At 35.6% G+C, this 25,840-nt stretch overlaps 1 protein-coding gene across 3 annotated transcripts in view; it reads right to left on the bottom strand.

Annotated features, from left to right (window-relative positions):
• The window catches only part of LOC149785788 (trans-1,2-dihydrobenzene-1,2-diol dehydrogenase-like), a 46,413-nt gene that overhangs the window by 10,495 nt on the left and 10,078 nt on the right, over positions 1–25,840 (bottom strand). For all 3 annotated transcript variants that reach the window (XM_089979710.1, XM_089979708.1, XM_089979711.1), the window contains exons 4-7: positions 18,312–18,475; positions 9,127–9,379; positions 6,662–6,789; positions 1,506–1,653 (exon numbers count right to left, since the gene is read on the bottom strand). In XM_089979710.1, the coding sequence (XP_089835836.1) occupies positions 1,506–1,653; positions 6,662–6,789; positions 9,127–9,379; positions 18,312–18,475 (693 nt within the window). The remainder of the gene's footprint in view (positions 1–1,505; positions 1,654–6,661; positions 6,790–9,126; positions 9,380–18,311; positions 18,476–25,840) is intronic.

Here is a 25,840-nt window from a genome sequence, read left to right as displayed (position 1 = left end):
TATACAAATAATACCATACATTCACTTTTCTTTTTCTCCAGTGGACACAACCTGCTGATACGCCAGTCAAGTTCTTTGTGCAGCTTTGGCAAAGATGTGTTTAGCCTTCCTTTTTGACTAACTTTTTGGGCTCAATGTGCAATCGTTTCTTTTCCTTCTCAATAAGAATCTTTTTCCTTTCAAACTGGTGCTTGTATTGGCAACATGTAGTGCGCATATTCTGACTGAGAGCTACATCTGTTCTCTCATGCAAGAAATCTTGCTTCATTTTTTCCACATGCAGCTTCTTTTGTAAGTGTCGTTCCTAACTCTTCCGTGATTAACATAGAGCCGAGGTCACAAAATGCTAGTCCTCTAGCATTCAGTTTTCTTGTAAACTGACCAACTAAATTTCCATTGACTTTTCTCTCCAGCCATTCCCATTTCCATATGTTTTTTAAACCTTTATCTAAACTTTTCATGTCATGGTCCCTCTCAACAAGTTGGGACACCATTTTTTGCAAACACACTTCTTCTTTCAATTGCTATCAGTTTCCATTACAGGAAGATTCATTGGATGAATTTAAACTTTTGACCAATCAGAATACTCTTTATGAGAGTTGTGGGCTAACTAATATATGGAATGAATACGTTACAAGGGTCGATGGGAAATGGGGCCGAACAGACTGTTTTTAAAAGCCAGATCGGTGATGATAAAAGAAAAACAACAGATTATATCAAGAAAAATCAGACTGAGTCAGGAGAAAAGTGACATTTCGCTTTAAAACGGAGAAAAATCATGTCTGGTATGCACCAAATTGCATCAGAATGTTGAATGGTATCTTGAAAAGTAATGGAAAAGGGAAATAATAAAGAACACATCTATTTGCAATAAGCATCCAGTTATGAGTAAGAGTTGCAGAGATATTCTGGATATAAGAAGTGTAAATGGATGGACAGACAGACATAAAAAATCGTGACCACTAAAGGACTCCATCATCTTGATGCAGATCTTAATAATGTACGCTTATAAGAGAAGTCCAATTGCAAACTGCACACACCCAATTCTGTTGTTGCATAGTGCACCAGCAGATCTGGGTCTGTATAGTTTGTAAGGAGTAATTAATAGAATAAACAACACAGACCCTGATCTGCAGTCACATTATACTATGGCAGGTCAGGATCTGTTGTTTGCAGTTGGACTAGAGTTATAAGTGTGTATACATAGTAAATGACAAGCGGTGGAGTATGCAGTATGCACTGACAGAATGGTGGAGTATGCATTGATAGAATGATGGAGTAGTATGCACCGATAGAATGGTGGAGTATCCATTGATAGAATTGTGGAGTATGCACTGATAGAATGGTGCAGTATGCATTGATATATTGGTACGATGAAAACATATATTTCTTAATTAAAACTGTTCAACAGATTTTTTTCTGCAAAAAGTATTTACTGATTGAAATACTCCACTAAAATCAGACTTCAAAAGTTATAGAACTGACTACTCATGCCGACAACCTACCATTTTGTATGCACTCTCTTGCACATTTAGCTTCAAAAGCCAGCCCAGCACTGTTTCTAAAATTGAAACCTTTATCATCTGGCAGGGTAAATTCATAATCCCCAGTTGGTGTGGTTACCTTGTTGGGGCACCAGAAGGGGGCTTCTACCTGAAGTTAAAATAAAGGTGTTTGTCAGTAATTCAAAAGTGAAGATGTTACCTGATCATACAACTTTCTTTATAGTCAAACCTGGCCTAATGGTCACCTTAACTCAGCATTCACCTGTTCACAATGGACATTCTAATTTCCCTCCAGGAAATATTTTATATAAATATCATGTAAGAGTCACCTGCCTTCTGACAAGAGTTACTAGGTCTTTCCTAACCAGTGGTTTCTGTCTTTGTCGGTCACTGGCATATATCTACAGCAAGCGGTCACTGTAGATACATACTAGTGACCACTTAGTCTTTTGCTTCATGAGGACGGTATGATTTACGTAAAAGAACATCAATGTGCAAACAATTCTCTTGCCATTTAATGTGAGTTCTATGTATTATTTTCTCTCTATCCAGTATCTGATAGCTTCCCCATAATCAAAGGATTTTGATGTACCACTTTCTCAGCATTTTTTTCTGAGGCAATTTTCTTATGTAACATGAATATTATCTCCATGTTATCTACCATGTTTGTCTTCATCAGCAAAAGTCCTACCAGTCCTTGGTCACTTCAATTACAAGTGAAGCATTCACTTGAACAGACTGACACTCTACTGTCCAAAAAAAATTTCCAATAATTCAAGATAAGACCATTTCTTCTTTAAACTGCTGAAGCCCTCTTAGATATTATTAAGTGACAAGATTTTCAAAGTAGCCACCTTGGCAGCCATACAGAATGCAAGATCAGCACCTTTTTCACGTAGGACAAACTAGACACCATTAGAAGACTTTTAGCCATAATTCCATGTGGTTAATGCCATTCATTCAGGTGAATTAGTGACAAGATTTTCAATCTCTTCAAAGTGGCATTCAAATTTGAGGTCAGATTGGCACCATTTCTAATCAGGACCAATGATATATAATTATACCATAGTGGACTGTCTTGGCACCAATTTCATTCAGGACCAACTAGATATAATTATACCATAGTAGATTGTCTTGGCACCAATTGTATTCAGGACCAACCATATATAATTATACCATAGTGGATTGTCTTGGCACCAGTTTTATTCAGGACCAACTAGATATAATTATATCATAGTGGATTGTCTTGGCACCAATTTTATTCAGGACCAACTAGATATAATTATACCATAGTGGATTGTCTTGGCACCAATTTTATTCAGGACCAACTAGATCTAATTATACCATGATAGTGGATTGTCTTGGCACCAGTTTTATTCAGGACCAACTAGATATAATTATACCATAGTGGATTGTCTTGGCACCAGTTTTATTCAGGACCAACTAGATATAATTATATCATAGTGGATTGTCTTGGCACCAATTTTATTCAGGACCAACTAGATATAATTATACCACAGTGGATTGTCTTGGCACCAATTTTATTCAGGACCAACTAGATATAATTATCCCATAGTGGATTGTCTTGGCACCATTTTTATTCAGGACCAACTAGATATAATTATACCATAGTGGATTGTCTTGGCACCAATTTTATCCAGGACCAACCATATATAATTATATCATAGTGGATTGTCTTAGCACCAATTTTATTCAGGACCAACTAGATATAATTATACCATAGTGGATTGTCTTGGCACCAATTTTATTCAGGACCAACTAGATATAATTATACCTTAGTGGATTGTCTTGGCACCAATTTTATCCAGGACCAACTAGATATAATTATACCATAGTGGATTGTCTTGGCACCATTTTTATTCAGGACCAACCATATATAATTATATCATAGTGGATTGTCTTAGCACCAATTTTATTCAGGACCAACTAGATATAATTATACCATAGTGGATTGTCTCGGCACCAGTTTTATTCAAGACCAACTAGATATAATTATACCATAGTGGATTGTCTTGGCACCATTTTTATTCAGGACCAACTAGATATAATTATATCATAGTGGATTGTCTTAGCACCAATTTTATTCAGGACCAACTAGATATAATTATACCATAGTGGATTGTCTTGGCACCATTTTTATTCAGGACCAACTAGATATAATTATACCATAGTGGATTGTCTTGGCACCAATTTTATTCAGGACCAACTAGATATAATTATACCATAGTGGATTGTCTTGGCACCAATTTTATTCAGGACCAACTAGATATAATTATACCATAGTGGATTGTCTTAGCACCAATTTTATTCAGGACCAACTAGATATAATTATACCTTAGTGGATTGTCTTGGCACCAATTTTATTCAGGACCAACTAGATATAATTATACCATAGTGGATTGTCTTGGCACCAATTTTATTCAGGACCAACTAGATATAACCATAGTGGATTGTCTTGGCACCATTTGTATTCAGGACCAACTAGATATAATTATCCCATAGTGGATTGTCTTGGCACCAATTTTATTCAGGACCAACTAGATATAATTATACCATAGTGGATTGTCTTGGCACCAATTTTATCCAGGACCAACTAGATATAATTATACCATAGTGGATTGTCTTGGCACCATTTTTATTCAGGACCAACCATATATAATTATATCATAGTGGATTGTCTTAGCACCAATTTTATTCAGGACCAACTAGATATAATTATACCATAGTGGATTGTCTTGGCACCAGTTTTATTCAAGACCAACTAGATATAATTTTATCATAGTGGATTGTCTTGGCACCATTTTTATTCAGGACCAACTAGATATAATTATACCATAGTGGATTGTCTTGGCACCAATTTTATTCAGGACCAACTAGATATAATTATACCTTAGTGGATTGTCTTGGCACCAATTTTATTCAGGACCAACTAGATATAATTATACCTTAGTGGATTGTCTTGGCACCAATTTTATTCAGGACCAACCATATATAATTATACCATAGTGGATTGTCTTGGCACCAATTTTATTCAGGACCAACTAGATATAATTATACCATAGTGGATTGTCTTGGCACCATTTTTATTCAGGACCAACTAGATATAATTATACCATGATAGTGGATTGTCTTGGCACCATTTTTATTCAGGACCAACCATATATAATTATATCATAGTGGATTGTCTTAGCACCAATTTTATTCAGGACCAACTAGATATAACCATAGTGGATTGTCTTGGCACCATTTTTATTCAGGACCAACCAGATATAATTATACTATAATGGATTGTCTTGGCATCATTTCATTTAATACCTGCTAGACATTACAAGAAGTCATCTAGTGAAAACCAAACGTTGATATGACTTTCCATCAAGGAGGAGTAGCAATAAGATTTTTAAGATGGCTGCTGCAGTGGCCATATTGGAAATTAGGTCAGCACAATTTTTCATTTAGGACCAACCAGACATCCTGAGCAGTCTATTACTGAAAACCCCATGTTGATATGCCTATCTTTTTAGGTGGAGAAGCCATAAAAATATTTTCAAGGTGTCTGCTATGGCACCCATATTGGACATCAAGGTGGCACCGTTTTTATTTTGGACGAAAAATTTTAAGAAGTCTTGTGATAAAAAGATTTTTCAAGATGGCTGCTGTGGCAGGAATGCTGTTTCAATGATAATGATAAAACTATTAGAATTTATTTTCATTTTTTTTAGAATTATCACACATCAATATACAAACAAATGTGGGAATTTTGATTCATTAGTGCAGATTCTCCCCCTTTAAAATTATTTTTGCAGAACTGCTCTCAAAAAAGAAAGGGATGAATCCCACAATTGTGCAGCCTGCATGCAACACTGTAGTGCGGGAAGCAGATTCCATTCAGCATTCCAGCCTGGTGATCACTCTGAAAGTTATTTGTCTTGGTTTGTTCTTCACTCATTATTAGATAGTTTTTCATGATTATTGACAAATTGACGTGAGGAGATAAACAGAATCCTCAGAAAGAGCATTCTGAACTGCACATTACATGATCGCTCCGTGTTTAATAGTTAACTATGTAGACACTACAAGTGCATGGTTGTCTCTTGAGATTATGGACCTCAGTGACCTGGACTTTTGGTCATGGTATGAGGTCTTGAATTAAGCTTACTGCATAGAAACCATTATTTAATTCAAATTTCCATGACTGTGACCTCTGACCTTTTGATACAGGAACCTTAAAGTGCAAGCCATCCACAAAGTTCAGTCAAGAAATGTACCCCAGAATCAAAGCTTTTCTGCAAAGTCCGTTTTTGTGTATGCTGTGATAACCTTGACCAATGGCTGAAAAATCATAATCCTTAAAGTGCAAGCCCTCAACAAACTTTGGTTAAGTTATCTGATCTAGAACTAATTACGCAAACACCATTTTTCTTTTTTTAATCACATGACTTTAGACCTTTGACCTTTCTACCCTCTAAAAGGTTTCTTTTTTACCCAACATGCAAATCATCCACAAACTTTGATGATGGTACATGATGCACAAGAACTTAAAACTTTATGTAGAAACCATCTTCCTTCTCTCAGCCACACTGACCTCTACCAATGACCTCAATATCTATAGGCTTTGTTTTTCATGTGCATGATATCCACAAACTTTGTCGAGAACTGTGATGGAGGACTAATGTTATTGTGTAAGTCATTTTTCTTCTTTCATTCAAAAGGACTTTGACTATTTGATCAAAATAATTGATAGGTTTATTCCTTACACCAAGCCTTTAAGAACATTTAGTCAAGGCCTAACATGAAGAACTAATTCTACTGTGGTGAAAAAAGTTTTTATTATTTCAGTTACAATGACTTTGACATTTTATCTTTTGACCTCTAAATATATAGGCATCTTCATTATCCCAGATGCGAGTCATCCATGGAGTCTAGTAAATATAGCTGATTGAAACAGATCAAAACAGCAACTGTTGACAGATGCAAGATGGACACAGGGTCATAGTTAGTTCCCTTGAGGTTGTGGCCAGATGAGTGAAAAATCAAACTTGTTCTACTTTGTTTATCCAACAATTAAATATTCTAGTTTGGTTCTAACAGTTCTAAGATTAAAATGTATTGTACAGTAGATAAAACATCTGATTTACCTCAATTTTTCCCTTCTGTCCAAGAATGGAAGCTGAATTGTCACCCTCTCCAGCATTAGTATGGTACAAAAGGGAGGCCATCCTGTTACCGCTGTATTTCAGTATAATGGTACCACATTCATCAACACCTGGCATAAATACAATTTACTTTGACAATCAACAGGTAACTTCTGTCCATTGCAAAATCTGTAATGCAAGTAATTTTGCACAAAGCGTAGAACAAAGTGTACTCAACAAGATCTGAATTCACAGCCATATGAATGGAATAAAATCACATCAAAAATAGGAAATATAATTCTGAATTTACAACATTTTTAAAATGAAAAAGCAATAATTAGCAAGAAAGGCTTTACTCTGTGCAAAAATTAAAGTTATAAAAAGACACAAATAATGTTAAGTTTATCTGGTTAAATGCTAAGTCATGAAAATGAATCCTGCAGATTAGCAGGGCAATAAACCACAGGCAGAATACACAAGATGAAAAAACAACTAGGTGACAATAAAACACATTTTATCCATTTGGACCTTTACCCATTCAAGTATAAAATAAATGGTAATGTAATGGTAACAGAGGAATTACCAAGCACCATCTGAAAGCTATCATAAATTTTCACATTCTGAAACAGCAATTTCTGCTGACCAATCTTATCACAAATTATGTGTAAATTATTGCACAATCACACCTAGGGTGTCACATTTTTTCTGATTTCAGACGAATATTTTGTACATGCCCAGGTGTATTCTGAAATGACATATCAATTCTAAATAAAACAAGTTCATTTTCTTTCATATAAGATTTCTGAGAATTTTTTTAAAATGTGAAGACAAAATTTTAATTCAGACTTATGACCTTAAAATAGACCTTGAATCCAGACAACAACCTGTAGAAGGTTAATTGTCAATATCTCCACATTGGTTGCTGATTGGTCAGTGCATGACACAAGACTACTGTTGTTAATAATAATAATAATAATAATAATAATAATAATAATCATAATAATAATAATAATAAAATCAATAATACTAATACTGATACTACTACTAATAATATCAATATTAATAGCACTAATAATAATAATAATAATAGTGTGAACCTGCTATAATCTGGTGGTTGTGGTCTGTAGAACCTGACAGTGTTACAGACTGAACCTGCTTTAACCACGTCAGTAAGCTTAAGAAAATTACGCATGGACCTAACAATCTGGAGGGGATGGAGGAGAGAATAAAAGCAGGTACATAAATACAGGCTTTTCATTAAATGAAGACATGCCAGTCTCAAATACATTTGTATACTGACAACATTTGTGTTGCACAATTCATTTTAAGTACTGTACATGTATATACAAAAATCCTTGAATTTTAGTACAGATCACGTTATAAAATTCATGTATCAGTCACATCTGATTAGAAAACAAATAACATACATAACAAAATTGGAAGTCCTCATTTGATCTATATCCAATTGTCACTAAACAATTCACTACCATTGGCAAGATAATAACTGTCTCTGGGCCAATTTAAGTACATGTACATGTAGCATTAAAAAACTATAGCATGTGGCAATCTGCAACATTGGTGAAGCTCAGAGTGATCCTTGAATAACCTTTTCACATGTTATTTTTTTTTGTATTTTTAAGAAGAAAAACTATTTTTGTGCATGAGATAAAACATGTACATGAAAGTTCTGGAGCCATGCCATGATCGTCATATATTAGAATTCATACGCTCTTTCCCAAAATTTTAAGAAACATTTTACTTTTTTATTTTTTGTATTTTTAAGAAAGAAATTTGTTTTGCATGATTGAGAAAATTACATATAAAAGAAATTTTGGGAGCCATGCCATTATCGTGTAATGTCTGAATTTGTGTTATAACAGAGTGTACTATAGTAGTGTCATGCTGTAGTAATAATAATAATAATAATTGCTGTTGTTGTTGTTGTAGGGTTTAACGCCATTTTTCAGCACATGATAGGCTATACATGGTGGCCAGTATTATTGGTGGAGGAAGAACCCAGGAAATCCCCAGAAAGAACCACCAACCCTCAAGAAGCTACTGGCAAGCTTTCTCACATACCCACATTAACCGAATCCGAGACTCGAACCCACGCAGACAGAGGTGACATGGCAGTGATCTGTAATGGAGAGCGCTTTAGACCACTCGGCCACTTGGGGCCCCAATAATAATAATAATAATATTAATAATAATAATAATGCAGAATCCAGATCTTTCATTACAGCCATATCATGTGGTGTACATCAGGGTAGTATTTTATGACCTCATTTTTGTGTTATTTACATACAGCAAAGCCTCTGAAAGCACGATTTTGTTATACGCCAATGACAGTGCTATATGTTTTCATATCAGAATAAAGCTTGGAAAAGAACTAGACTTCTTAATGGGCTTGCCATAGGAGATTTAAATATAGTCACTGGGTATCTGGGAAATGTTAATACAGTAAATACCTTCGGGGGTGACACATCCTTCCGCAGTAATTTTTTCTGGCTTTTCGTCTCCGAACACAAGACAGGCAAACTGTACCCCGTAGATCCCTATATCCAGCAAACCCCCTCCAGCCAATTCCAGTGTGTTAACCCGAGGGACAGAAAAAATGGGAATACAGAATCTTGTCTGCACCAACTTCACTGTCCCTAATGTTCCATTAGCCAACTCCTTCCTGATTTGCTCATACGCTGGGAAAAATCGACTCCATGTAGCCTGAAAAATATCGTTCTTGTAATAAAAGATATAATTTACATTTAGGATCTTACACATGTTCATAAGATGCAAAACCTATGAATCAAACTGAATTAGAATTCTGTGTTTGTTAATCATGTATCCGAATACTTTACTATTTTGACTCCAATCAGAGAAGTCTAAACCTGTTGGTAAGGCATGCCTCAGGGGCCAATGCCAATTGTGTATGTGCACTTGGCTTTTAATGTCCAGTATGTACACAGCTAGAAGGTTATTATAGGACACATGATTGCTGAATTCATTCTAATTTCTAAGGTAGAGGCCCAAGTGGAGCTGATATTGCTCATCTGGTAGCTGATGTGTGTCAGCTTGCAAATGTAAATTTAATACATAATGAAATCAACGAGAGGAAAATAAAAGATTGGAGTTTATTGTTGCTACATTGTCTATTAATGTTGGCATCATTCACCTTCTTTTCTAGACCATATTTATGTATGTACACATGTATGTACGTATGTATGTATGTATGCATGTATGTATGTATGTATATGTATATGTATATATGTATGTATGTATGTATGATCACTTTCTAGGTATATAACAGTCAAGTCATTTGTACAAACAACACTGTTGCCAGAAGCCCCTGTGTACTTGTACCTAATTCATAAGCTGGAAACTTTTTGTAGCCTCACCTTAAAGTACATACACTTACCTGACATTCCAATATATTTTAAAAATAACTTATTCTAGTGAAATTTATGCATCCTCTATTATAAAAATATTTTAATCTTTTTTTCTGCAACAAACCTGAACTTCTAATCTTTATAGCAGTTGTTTAAAAGTTTTTAACATTCACTAACTTTGGCCATATATGATGGTGGAACACCATCATTTATATAAATCTGAAAGGCCTTCCAGCTAGGACACTTTCCATCAAATTTGATCCAAGTCTTAAGTATGTGGTATTTAAGAAGTCATTTATAAAGTTATTTTTCTATTTTTAGTAACAGCATTCATATTTGATTGCAGATTGCCATAACTTAAAAGCTCTTCGTAACAGAATGCTTTGTGTCAAAATATGGCAGGTTATGTTTGGAAAGAAGTTGTTTAAACGACTTCCCATTTTTAGAACCATTACTTGATGGAGGATCAGCATCATTTCAAGTCCTCATGACCAGAATACTTTCTGTCAAATTCTGCTTAATGTTTCTGAATAGAAGTTGTTTAAAGTTTGGCCTATATTTTATAATGGCAGCCATGATGGTAGATTGGAATAAATTTGTATAAATTTTAAGACCCTTTATGCCACTATGTCTAAATTTATATTGTTTTGTATTTTCAGTGGCCATATTTGAGGGCAACTGGCATATGTATAAATTTATGTTATTTTGTATTTTCAGTGGCCATATTTGAGGGCAGATTGGCATATGTATAAATTTATGTTGTTTTGTATTTGCAGTGGCCATATTTGAGGGCAGACTGTCATATGTATAAATTTATGTTATTTTGTATTTTCAGTGGCCATATTTGAGGGCAGTCTGGCATATGTATAAATTTATGCTGTTTTGTATTTTCAGTGGCCATATTTGAGGGCAGACTGGTATATGTATAACTGATAGCTTATGATGACTATCTGACACACCACTGATGGTGACTGATTCTTGGCTATCAGGCCTGGTAGTATCATGAGGATCACCAAATCATTTGATCTGAACTGAACTGATAATTGTTTGACAGAAAAGGCATGTAAATAACTCAACCCCATGCCAAAGCTAATGCTATCAGGTTTTGTATGACAGCTTCAGTGTGGTCTGGGCTACATGTCTCTGAATTGAACCTCAATAAGATCCAGAATGAAATCCAGTTTGGAAACAAGGTGAGGAATTTCGTTCTTTTTAAATCAAAGGTGGTTAGTATGTCTTTATCACAACTGATATCTCTTCTGCTATGATGCCTGAATGTGTTAGATATCATGGAACAGCAGCCTTTGATGGTAACTGTTGTCCACTTTTGCTCCTCACAGAGCCAGAGAAAAAAGTATACAATTTGAGGGATTGAGGCCCTCAAAGGGACCACGTTATTGACTAGTGTTGCATGAAATTACTGGTATATCAGTTTACCATGGTATTTTTTCTGGTGGTATATACCATGGTACTTTTCACTGTTTTGATAAGTCAGTAAGAAATGTACAGAAATTCCTAACTATTCAGTTAGCCTGTTAGTATGATGGATCTGGGTGCCACCTCCAAAGATAGTGAAATTGTAATGCTAATGGAATATTTTTAAGAAGACATGAAGGCGCAGATGTAACTGTAAAAGAATTACAGGCGGTGGAGGATAAGCAGATCAAGCATGTCTACCTTCTACAACGGTCACTTGAAACTGACCAACACTATCTGGCTTCTCAACTCTCACCCCCTCTCCCATCTCTAGTTGCCTCCATAAAAACTGTAATATCAATTGGCCAAACCACATCTCCAATGTGAATCTATATGAATAGACGGAATGTAACAACATTTCCCTGGAGTTCAAGATGTGCAGGATCAAATGGCTCAGACGTGTATTGAGGATGCCACAGGAATGGATACCCAAGGTATCCCTCAGATGGACCCCAAGTGTAAATGTGGACCTGGCAAAGGACAGTGATTACCAAACTGGAAGAGATGGGATTTTCCTTGGGTGAGCATACATGCCAACCCCTGGTGAGGAAAAAGTGTAATCCAAGTGGACAAAAAGAGTAATCTGAGCAGAAAAAGAGTAATCCACATATAACATGATACAAAATTCAAAAAGCATATTTACAAAATAATTTATTTATCCGTCTGGACTTTTAATATTAATTACGGCTTCAAGTTTTCATATATAACACTTTGAGCTTTTAAAAGCAACAGACTCTCATATTGCATTTCAAAACACTTTGTACCAGCTGAGACTATGAATGTTTTGCACACCAGTAGAGCACTAAGTGCTGGGTTACAAAGCCTGGATCTGAATTCAGTTTTATTTTTTGTTAACAATACTGAACAATCTCTCACAGTCAGCATTAGAATGTCAAGAACCAATATTCCTTTCATAACCTGACAAAGAAGAAGAAATTTATATATTACAGTTATTGGGGCTTTTAGCTGGAAAATAAGATGGAAAAAAATCAACTCTGTCTGCAAGAAGTACATTGTCAGGTAGAGTGGAGTGCCAACTTGATACTTCAGTTCTTCTAATTTATCAGCAGCTTTTCCTGCAACATGGTGCATCAAATGACAGAGACAAGCTGATATGTACAATGATGGAGACATTTTTCAAAATACAGAATGCAACTCCTTTATGAATTCCAGTCATCACTGATGCAGTGTCAGCTGAAAACCCCCATTCAGTTCTGCCAACTTATGTTTATTCAAAGCATCATCAAGCAACAAAAAAAAAAAAAATGTTTTCTCCAGTGATATCTACTGTTAATTCTGGAAATAAAATAAGAGCACTCTGACTTTGCCCTTTTTGTTGTCAAAGTCTCTTACCAGACTGGGTATAACTTTTTGTCATAATCACTACTCCTGTCTGTTGCATTACCAAACGGCCCAATTTTCATGGCTTCTGCAATTTTAAGTGAAGTATCTTCTACTAAACACCTAACAATATTAGATGTTTTTGTTCTTGCACATGCATATTTTCTGCAATTTGGGAATCAGGAAACATCTGTTTGAACAAAGGACCAATGTAGTCTTCTACTGCTAGGGGTAGTCCGTGTTCTATTAAGAACTCGGTACATAACACCTCTGCATTTATAAAATTTGTGTCCACAATTTAGTTCTGCTTAATAAGAAATTACCTTAGTATTGGAGTTAGTAAAATGAGCTAATTCAAGGTTTCTTTGTTTTACCTCCATGACCAATATTAAAATCCTTTCCACGCAGCCTGCAAGGGGCATGAAGCTGCCCTAGAATGGAACACTGTATTGTGTAATTCATGTATTCATCTCTGAATCGGTTTTTTGTCTTTTCCTAATCCATCTGTGAAATTATTTGAAAAACATTTTTGCTCTAACACATGCATCAACTAGAATAAATATGACTTGACTTTTAGCGCCAAATACCTACAGATTGGTTCTGTAGCAGAAATGAATTAGAACAAAGGATCTGCGAGCAATGTCTAAAAGTTAGGGAACCAGTTTGTTCTCTCCTAACTAAGCCATACAGCTGTTATAAATAGAAATCGAGGTCAAAAGTTGAAAGTAGAAACGAGCATGTTTCTTGGAAACAGGGCAACTGCTATAAACAGAACATATTACTGTTAGGAAAGTGTCTTCATTACATAGAAGCTGTCTGTTCTAGAATACGATCTGTGGAATTAATGGATACTAAAAATGAGAAAACAAATTATTAATTTTTTTGGAGGGGATATACCAAAAATACATAATCCAAATACAGTTACTCGTAAGGTGTAATTTTGGTCAGACAAAAAAGCATAATGATTATGCCAAAAGCGTAATGGTTGGCATTTATGGGTGAAGCACAAGCCATTGCTCAAGACTGACCAAGATGCAGAAGACTGTTACAGCCTTATGTCCCAGACAGGATGAAGAGGACAAGCTATCTAACTAATGGAATGTTAATAAGAAGACAGGGTGAGCCAAACACAATAGAACTGTCAGAGGCAGTAGTTGGGGTGGTGAAGGATATGCAGCTGAAGCCTGCCTACTCTCTAAAATGGTCACCCGAAACTAACCAATACTACTTAGCTTCTCAACTCTCACCCCCACTCCCAACACTGTGGGCGATCTGCTGAACTGACGTTGCATAATAAGCTTAGTAGAAAATGCTTATTCTGTATAAATATCATTTACATTACCAAGCAACTGGCTGAAATCCATCAAGTCTTGGTCCAGTAATTGTATAACTGGCTGAAATCAATCATTATTATATGAAGATATATACCATGTATGAAGATATATAACATGTAACAAATTATATATACCATGTAACTAGATACATACCATGTAACAAGATATATAACATGTAACAAATTATATATACCATGTAACTAGATACGTATCATGTAACAAGATATATAACATGTAACAAATTATATATACCATGTAACTAGATACATACCATGTGACAAGATATATAACATGTAACCAATGGTATATACTATGTAAAAAAATGATATATACCATATATACCATGAAACAAGATAGATGACATGTAACACATACATATAGATATATATAGATGAGATGCAATAAATTTATATACCATGTAACAAATGGTATATACCATGTAACAAATGATTCAGAAAAGTCACTTTTGACATCTGACAGAAGAGTACCATGAACAGCACCATTTTGCTTCTTTCAGTCATGGTGACCTTGGGTCCCACCCTATAATGCATGAGGGTTACTTGCAGTGAGCTGTTATAGAAGCATGCAGTATCTATGGGGCAGAATTGCCAGTATGTCTGACAGATAGAAATGTCAAGGCCAGATAACTGATATGCATTATGTATGAGGCAAAATTATGAGTATGACTGAATGACATATTTGTCAAGAGAGACTTGCAGATGTTTGAGGCGGACTTGCCAGTATGATTGAATGACATATTTGTCAAGGCAGAATTGCAGATGTATGAGGCGGACTTGCCAGTATGACTGAATGACATATCTGTCAAGGCAGAATTGCAGATGTATGAAGCAGACTTGCCAGTATGACTGAATGACATATTTGTCAAGGCAGAATTGCAGATGTATGAGGCGGACTTGCCAGTATGACTGATTGACATATTTGTCAAGGCAGAATTGCAGATGTATGAGGCGGACTTGCCAGTATGACTGAATGACATATTTGTCAAGGCAGAATTGCAGATGTTTGAGACAGACTTGCCAGTATGACTGGATGACATATTTGTCAAGGCAGAATTGCAGATGTATGAGGCGGACTTGCCAGTATGACTGAATGACAAATTTGTCAAGGCAGAATTGCAGATGTATGAGGCGGACTTGCCAGTATGACTGAATGACAAATCTGTCAAGGCAGAATTGCAGATGTTTGAGACAGATTTGCCAGTATGACTGAATGACATATTTGTCAAGGCAGAATTGCAGATGTATGAGGCGGACTTGCCAGTATGACTGGATGACATATTTGTCAAGGCAGAATTGCAGATGTATGAGGCGGACTTGCCGGTATGACTGAATGACATATTTGTCAAGGCAGAATTGCAGATGTATGAGGCGAACTTGCCGGTATGACTGAATGACATATTTGTCAAGGCAGAATTGCAGATGTATGAGGCGGACTTGCCAGTATGACTGAATGACATATTTGTCAAGGCAGAATTGCAGATGTTTGAGGCGGACTTGCCAGTATGACTGAATGACATATTTGTCAAGGCAGAATTGCAGATGTTTGAGGCGGACTTGCCAGTATGACTGAATGACATATTTGTCAAGGCAGAATTGCAGATGTATGAGGTGGACTTGCCAGTATGACTGAATGACAAATTTGTCAAGGCAGAATTGCAGATGTTTGAGACAGACTTGCCAGTATGACTGAATGACATATTTGTCAAGGCAGAATTGCAGATGTATGAGGCGGACTTGCCAGTATGACTGAATGACAAATTTGTCAAGGCAGAATTGCAGATGTATGAGGCGGACTTGCCAGTATGACTGAATGACAAATCTGTCAAGGCAGAATTGCAGATGTTTGAGACAGACTTGCCAGTATGACTGAATGACATATTTGTCAAGGCAGAATTGCAGATGTATGAGGCGGACTTGCCAGTATGACTGAATGACAAATTTGTCAAGGCAGAATTGCAGATGTATGAGGCGGACTTGCCAGTATGACTGAATGACAAATCTGTCAAGGCAGAATTGCAGATGTTTGAGACAGACTTGCCGGTATGACTGAATGACATATTTGTCAAGGCAGAATTGCAGATGTATGAGGCGGACTTGCCAGTATGACTGAATGACAAATTTGTCAAGGCAGAATTGCAGATGTTTGAGACAGACTTGCCAGTATGACTGAATGACATATTTGTCAAGGCAGAATTGCAGATGTATGAGGCGGACTTGCCAGTATGACTGAATGACAAATTTGTCAAGGCAGAATTGCAGATGTATGAGGCGGACTTGCCAGTATGACTGAATGACAAATCTGTCAAGGCAGAATTGCAGATGTTTGAGACAGACTTGCCAGTATGACTGAATGACATATTTGTCAAGGCAGAATTGCAGACGTTTGAGATGGACTTGCCAGTATGACTGAATGATATATCTGTCAAGGCAGATATGACTGAAAAAAAGTGTTAAGGCAGAACTGCTGTTATATTGAGGCAGAACTGCCATAACTTGTTATGTCTGTAAGTTGAGTAGATTGGGGACAGAGTGCCCCATAATGCAACAGTCAAATACCACTTGGAAAAGATGAGGGGTATGAGTGCCAGAGATAGTGAAATTAGTATTCTAATGGAATATTAGTAAGAAGACACGAAGGCACTGGGTGAGTCAAATGTAACAGAACAGATGGCAGTGGTTGGGGCAGTGGAGAATATGCAACTAAAGCCTGTCTACTATCAACACTGGTCACTTGAAACTGACCAACGCTATCTGGCTTCTCACCCCCTCTCCCATCTCTGAATGGCTGAGAGCTGACACCCACACTGTAGATGTTCTGAACTGATATTGCCAAATAAGCTTGGCAGAAAACACTTATTTGTATATATAACATTTACATTAAATACATATATGTATAACTGAACTTTTTGTCCTAGAAACCATTTTTCCTCTTTCAGTCATGGTGTCCATTTTTGATTCCAAAATCAATAGGCTTCTTCCATATCCCAAGTGCAAGCCATCCACAAAATCTGGCTGAAGTATGTGACATAGAATTAACGTTACTGTGCAGAAACTACTGTATTCTCTCCAAGGCAGTGACCTTAGTCCTTGAATCCATGATCAACAGTATTCTTCCTTACCCTAGTACAAAGCAATCCTCAATGTTTGGCAGCATTAGATTATGGAAACCTCAAGTTACTGTGTGGAAACCATTTTCTTCTGTCATTTACAATGACCTTGTCCTCTGAAATTTTGAGCTTGAAATTGATAATGTTCTTCCCTATCCCCAAGTTCAAACCATCCATAAAGTTTGGTGACTGTATGTGGTAGACAGTATAGAACGAGTCAGAAAACATTTTCTTCTAGCAGATAATGTGAACTTGACTTCTCAATTTTTAATCTTAAAATCAAAATGGGTTCTTCAATTCCCTAATTACAGGCTTCCTTACCCAATGTGCACAAAGTTTTGTAACTGCAGATTTTGGACAAATAAAATTTCTGTATGGAAACAAAATGACCTTGAGGATGCAATAGTGACAAGCTCCATCCATTTCTCTAAAAGCTGTTCAACTGCTCAGTTAGAGAGCACTGACCTGTGACCTTGACCTTGAAGAGATGACTCCCAATGTGGTATGCCACATACCTTTTAGTAATGGTACATAATTATACCATGTTTCATACCTTCATCTCAACCGGCTCCCAAAAATTATACAACAGAAAATGAAAATGTAATAGAAAAATTCAACACAAAATACACGATAACATTCACCTCAAATATAGAACTCCAAAAACGTAGCACATAACAATTCTGCCAATGAAGACTTAAATGTATGTCATAAATATAATATATAATAAACAAATATATATGTACAAATATCATAACAACTATTAGCTGCAGAGTAAACCTGCACAAGCTCCTCAATTTTCAATAGTTTTTGCAATACTTTATTTCCCATCATTGTAATGAGTACAAACACTTTTAGACATTTGATGACAGTAGGCAAAATGTTACTAACAGAAAAAGCAGATGATATAGTATAAAACAGTAACTTTTCCTAAAACATAAAATTTGAAAATGTCAAATATCATGATTTACATACAATCTATAAATAAAACCTACCTCCATGAAGAAGAGTTTCTTTTCTTGGGCCAGACTGAACACCTGTTGCTGCTGCTTGGAATTGATGGCCATTGGTTTTTCACAGACTACATGCTTTCCAGCATTTAACATCATTAATGACAACTCAGCATGGGAGTTATGAAGAGTTGCTATGTACACAACCTCTGAAATCATAAGCAAAGCTAACTGAAATGATTCTGCATTTAAATCATCAAGGCCTGAAGAGGTTTTCTTTATTCTTTCATGAGACAGGGATAAAGAACAAAAAGAACAAAGTTTCCTTCCATGAAATAGCCCTGTCATATATCAGGATCAATTTTAAAACACATGTCATGATTGCCAGGTCGTTGTGGTGGTGTCAGATGTAACAAGATAACCCGGTGGGATTTCGGATTTACAACAGAATACTTTTGCTGGTGATACAAATACAATTTTAATGAGAAAAGAATTATGATTAATATGTGCGTATAATATCCAAATATTGAATCAATTAACATAATTCACACAAACTAAATAATGAAAATACAAATAAATGACCTAGCACAGTACAAGGACAAGCAGTGAATGATTCACAGTGATTTCACAACAAAAGAATGATGTGTTTTACTCAAATAGTAAAAATGTAGTCACTTAAATAGTGAAAATGATGAAAACAAAGGGACAGATGTACAAAATATCTTTACAGTCCCAAAAACACACTGGGTATTATAAACCCCAAAGATTAGCCCACGACTAAAAGATAACATGTGTGGAGTTACATACTCCATCACCAGCACACTTGGCTACCAGTCACACTGGTCAATCAAGCAGTCAGTATTCCAAGTTGGTCAATCAGGCAATCAGAGCACACCAATCTTGGTCACCAAAGCCCGATCACCTGCTACTTGAACAGCAACACTGCTTACTCAGCTCTATGGCTGATATGGTTCAGCTTCTATGGTTAGCTCTGCAGCTGATACCATGTCGACTCCAATCACTCCGATAACTCTGGTCAGCTATACAGCTGTGATTCTGATCACTCCAATCAGCTGAAAATACATCTAACACCGTGTGCGATGCATGACATGGGCATATACAATAAAACGTAATGACATTATATACGGTAAGCTACACAGATTACATTATCAGCACATTAATTACAAAACAGTACACAAGTTCAGAAGTAAACCTGACGGTGATCAACATGAATCCTACGGTACAAAACATTTCTTAAAAATGCAACTTTAAGTATTGTTAATATAAATCTCTTGCTAAGTTACAAACAAAGAGAAAATATTTGCATGATACTATGTAAACCAAAGCTACATAGAAACTATACACAAATAAACATGGTAGTACAATAGTTATAACTTATACACAAGAACTTAATAACTCACATACCTCTACAGATGAAGATGTGCAAGTCCTTAAAGTAGACCGCTCACTGACAAGATGTTCCAAAACGTGAAGATTTAGTCTTACAGTGATGCATTTATACACAGACGATGCTGCAATACATCGTCTGTGCGCTGGAAGTATCTGGTTCTTCCCATTGAAAGCAATTCATGCGTGCAGCATATGAGAAACCGAACTCACTATTTCGAAATCTTTGTAGAATACCGTATTTTCCGGCCTACAAGTCAATGCGGAGTATAAGTCGAATTGACCAATTTTGTAAATTTTCCATCCTTCGTCCATATATAAGTCAATTCAGAGTATAAGACGAGGCCAGGTCAATAACTTGGCTTTGTATTTTATACTAGTAACTTCCGGTTGCATGAATATTAATGGTATCATTGTATGATATTCCATATTACCGGCAATCGTGAAATTGCATTACCGATGCTAACATGCTTGTGATTTTACTTCTGAACTGCTATATTTTGTTATCAATTGACACAGCTGAATAAACAGTCCATGCTTGTTTTATTATAATTGAAAGCACATCCATGTTGTAGTTCATTTTATTACCTGTAGTTACAAACGTAACTTATACAAACTTGTCATTTTCTATCGTAAGTTTGAAAGTCACGGACTCCGTTAAATCGATTCGTATATATATATATATATACACATATACTATTTTTTAAGTGTTTGTTCTGTTTGGACTTGGATATAATTAATATTTTATTACTAATCTATTCAATGATATACCCCACTATTATCTTTATCGGCGAGTTCGAATACAAAGTAATGGGTATGATCTCTTGTCCTTATAACAAATTTTGTATGGACAATGACTTCAATAAAATGTTGACAGATTTTCATTTCCCTAAAAAAAGCCTCATTTCCCTACTGGCAGCCTCACTGATTTGACCTATTCTGTCGATTCTTGCCCTCAATCTGGTTTCAATTATAGCCAAAGCGCTAAGCATGTTTAATTACCGTGTAAATAACACTGCATAGCCATGTGGTTGTTGTGACAATGTACATCGTAATTAAAACAAGAATGAATTGTTGATTTAGAGGTGTTTATTGATAATGGAATATAGTAGGCTCGTAATACATGAGGATTATCACAATCGTCAGGCAACTCAAAATACCGTCTTTTTTCTCTTTGCAAAAGCTACAAATAAAAACCGCCCTGAATAAAAGAACGATCTTGTACACGGACAATTTTTTTCATCTCTCACTCTCTCTCTCTCTCGTGCGCACACACACAAGCATGCACGCGCTCACAATATATCTGATTTTAGTTTAGTTTAAACCATATTTGTTTTAATTATGATATCCATTGCAACAAGAGCCACGTGGCTGTGCATGCTATGATTATTCCTTCCAGTTGAAACCAGTCTTGAGTGCAAGATTCAACAGATGAGAACTTTACAAGTTCCAGCTTAAAAGCCGCTGTGTAAGACTTGCATGATTTGACGGGAGGCATTGTGAGATAAGTTGTATGCTTTGTACGGGGATACTTATATGAATGATTATGACTGAAAAGATTGATCAAAATATACCGAACTCATTAAAATGTGCCTGTACTATAGCAATGAAAACAATGCCCATGGCTAAATTCATTATTTACATCTAGAGAAGGGAGTGGGCATCATTTCCTGTTGTACTTAATCCCATTGATATTAAAAACGGGTAGCGTAATTGATGCGGATTAATGATAAAGAACAATGGGGTACCGGCAATATGGTAACTAGTATCGGTAGCTAAAGCAAATATCAAGGTCTAAACAATTGCGGCAACTGGCTTTGATTGTTGTTGGAAACCAAAGACCAATTTATCAACAACCAGTATAATTAAAGAGAGACACCGAATCGTCAGCTGGTTAAGAATGAATATAGGTGAAGTGTTGACATTATAATTTGCTTTAAACTGAATTGCAAAACTAAAAATCATGGATCACTGATGATCTATGAGTACTGGTAGTCCATCTATATATCTGATTTTAGTGTAGTTTAAACCGAATTTATTTGAGAAACTTTGTCAAATACAATTAGAAACATATGATTTGGGGGATTCAGTAGAATGCATGATCTACATTATTTTATAAATAATCATAGAACGCTCGAGTTAATATGGATTACATCCCTTTGTAGGATCAATTGGATCAATCAAAAAGCTATGCCAGTAATTGCTCACGTGTGTCCAACATTATACTGGAAAATCAAATATTAATGGACCAGTTATTTCATATCTTTTTTTTAGGAACAAACAATATGCTTTGAATTAGTACAGTACACTATAGAGTATAGACCGTAAGTGTGCTATGCGGCCCGGTGAAGTTTTTACCGGTACGGTAAATTGTTTTCTTTTATTTTATGTTTGAGAAATAAGAGAAAACACGCAGAATGCAAAATAAATAATGACAAAACTTACAAATATAAACGCAGTCATATTAGTTTATGACAATTTATTGACATAGTAATTTAACATGAATTTGTACTTCTATGTGACCTGTTTTCGATTATGCCGATTATAGAGCAATGTCAAAAGCATACCGGATACTGTAATCCATATATAAGTCGATGCAATTTCAATGACACAATCCATATATAAGTCGATTCGGAGTATAAGACGAAGACCGAACTTTCAAGTCAAAAAGTATCGACTTATACGCCGGAAAATACGGTATGTATAAATCACCCTCGGGTATCATTGTACACCCAAAAAAATGAAACCCCCGAGTACATGTATTTAAGAAATAAAAGGATTTATACCATTCCGTGATATGAGGGGCATGCATATATATGTATATAACACCCATCTGAAATCAATCTATCAAGTCCTCCACCCATACAGAAAATGAAATGAATACATTATTTTTCAGGTTCATTGGGTTGAAAAAAATGAGAGGGTAAAAAGAGACACTCTCATAGCTTCCTTTAAGGAAGGGGAATTAAATATGACTAACCTGCACTCATTCATGTGTCATATAAACTTACCTGGATTAGGTGCCTTTTAATAAACAAAGATGGTTTATAAGAAAAAATAACTGGTTTCTGAACAAATATTTGGAAAATTTGGAGGTATACTGTTATTAAAATTAATAAAGCAAACTTGAAATAAATCTCAAAATGAACTAAAAATATCTTTTGGATTTACGTTAATTATGTTTTATCACAATGTAATAATAAACCATCAACTATTCAGGAATGCTTGTCCCAAGATATTCTTTAATTTAGCAACTAAAGATAATTTTAAATCATACACAAGGTGGAGAACAGTATTATATTAATTAACCATCTTTTTGATGCACATAGATCTCTGATAAGTTTTATGAAATGTGTATGTGTGTATAATTTGGATTTTGAACATACCCTTAAAAAATGTTCAGTCCTATCGCAATGATGTCTGCAGTTTTGCAGTTTATAGTGATGTCTAGCGCTGGGGCATCATGCCGCAAGCATGTAGCATGATGTCCCAGCCAGTCACATTATCCTGACACCAGGCCAACCAGTCCTAACAATAACCTCTTAATGCTGGGCGCCAAGCGAGACAGCTGTATGTACCATTTTTAAAAGTCTTTGGTATTAATGGACCTGAGTTCGAACCTGCGACCTCCCGCATCTGAGGTGGATGCTCTAACCAATTAGGCCACCAGAATGGTCTTAGTTTTGACGAAATAAAACAAACAACAAAAACTAATAACTTTGTACAGTACTCTGCTCTTATCTCAAATAAACAGTGAAGTAGAAAAAGAAAATTACAAGTGTTTTTGGTGCAAATGAATTGTCAATTCTTTTGCTTTGGCCAAACTCTACATAAAAGATGCAAAACTGTTTGGCCTTATTCAATTTCAACATAGACATACTGCCACAAACCAGGATTTGAAAAAGATTAATTTAAGTAATAATGATAAATACACCTACTGTAAGAAGGAAACAGATTGAGCATTTATTCTGTAACTGTTCAGTTACTGAACACTTCTGGAAATTTGAAAATGGATAAAAACTTATGATCCAAATTAAAAACTTAAACGAAAAGATGTCTTTAAAGGAAATAACAAATCTGATGATATTATTTACTTGTGAATTTTACTGCAAAATAAGTTATATCCAGATCATATTGTTCACAAAAAATCCAAATCTCACCTATTAATAAAAACTGTGTTTTATCATACATGAAGAAGATGTCACCAAAGTGAATAATAAAAGGGAGGAGTTTAAGAAAAAGTGAACCCTTCTGTCAACTTTTGGTACATGAATTCTTACACGTTCTTTAATTTCACATCAAACAAACAGGCAATTTAAAACACCTTGAATTTTCGTAGCAAGCAGTTCTTTGAGTAAATTATTTGTGAGTGCTATGTGTGTACATGTATGTTTTGAGTGAAATGAAGGGAATATATGTAATGATCAGGATGAAAATAACTTTCAGGTAATGTCCCTCACACTTGGTCATGTGGTGAGGGGAACATGTAAACTCCTGACAAATTATATTCAATAAAAAAGCATAAATAATAAAAAATACCTGATGCAATCAGAAAGAAGACAGCCTGTCTAAATGACAGAATTCCTACAGAATTTGAGACATGGCTGTCCTATAACCTGTGACACAGAACATTTTCTTTCCTCCAAAGGAAGACAGTCCATAACTGGACTTAAAAGAGGACATCTAGGATCAATGCATTTCATACTGCAACAATTTCAGAAGACTCTTCACTCTGCATTATAAACCCTAGAAGTCAATTGCCTCTTAGCTGGACATTACAGTTGGTGACCTTGCTTGAAAACTAGTCCTGGTGGATTGATCACTTGAGACAAGCCAAGTGTCAAGGTGGAGAATCTGCAGGTTGTGGTGGAGAAGAGATCCCTTCTGCAGGTCCTTCATCTGTTGTAATCTATTGTGCTTGATTACCAAGAGGCAGAGTAGGTCACTGAACCATGACTGATGGGGTCACATGGAGACTACCAGGATGAGTTGAGAAGTTAAACTCAGCATAAATGACAAGAGATGAGAATTTAAATTTTGGAATTTTTTATCACAATGCATATATTAAAAATGCATAATTCATGCTGAATGACATAAAGCAGAAGCAATTTTTCTGAAGAGCATAATTAGCATCCAAAAAACACAGAGATGTCCGGAAAAAAAGCATGAGTCCTTCAGGTCATATGCCAGGTCATAAACCTCTGGCTTAGTCACCCTATGGAATGATGAACTCTCTTCATACTGATGAGGGTAAATTCCATCCAGTAAAGTGTAAGCTATGCAAATGCAACAGGTAATATATTTCTGATATTTAAGTTAAGCTGTAGAAAAGAAAGGAGGACATGGCAATCAGGGGACATAACATCTTTATTCTTCCCTAGACAAAAATGAAAGCTAGAAAAATAAACGTGTATCAAGATCTCATCATTATAAAACACCACACCAAATATCATTCAAATCCAACTCCCAGTACTGTATTTACCGTCTATCTTTGGACACAATAAAATGAATGATTTTTTTTTCCTTTCCCATAACTTATGCTGAAAGTTTTTTTTCTCACCTATGTCATATGTCCCAAGACTTAAGAAATGAAATAAATTGGTGTTCAATTTGTCCTCTCCCCTTCCCTGCACACACACTTCATGTTACAATAAAATAGATGAACAAAATGCTTATTTGATAATAAAATGATACAAACTAACCTTGTATTGTTTTCATTTATTTCTCTTTTTTTTCAATCATGAGCTATATTTTATAGACCAAAATATATCCACCAAGTCTGTATATGTAACGTGTACATCCATCCATACTGTAGTGTATCTTTTATGTTAGATAACACACCAAGTCTGTATATGTAACGTGTACATCCATCCATAATGTACTGTGTATCATTTATGTCAGATATCACACCAAGTCTATATGTAACCTGTACATCCATCCATACTGTACTGTGTATCTTTTATGTCAGATAACACACCAAGTCTGTATATGTAACCTGTACATCCATCCATACTGTACTGTGTATCTTTTATGTCAGATAACACACCAAGTCTGTATACGTAACCTGTACATCCATCCATACTGTAATGTGTATCTTTTATGTCAGATAACACGCATCACATTGTTCATGGACATAAATATAGAGACACAAATTATGTTTGGTTGTG

Source organism: Sinohyriopsis cumingii, chromosome 13 (assembly GCF_028554795.1).
Source record: "Sinohyriopsis cumingii isolate HCF-2022 chromosome 13, ASM2855479v2, whole genome shotgun sequence".
NCBI lineage: Eukaryota > Metazoa > Mollusca > Bivalvia > Unionida > Unionidae > Sinohyriopsis > Sinohyriopsis cumingii.
This window is presented reverse-complemented; position numbering and strand designations above follow the sequence as displayed.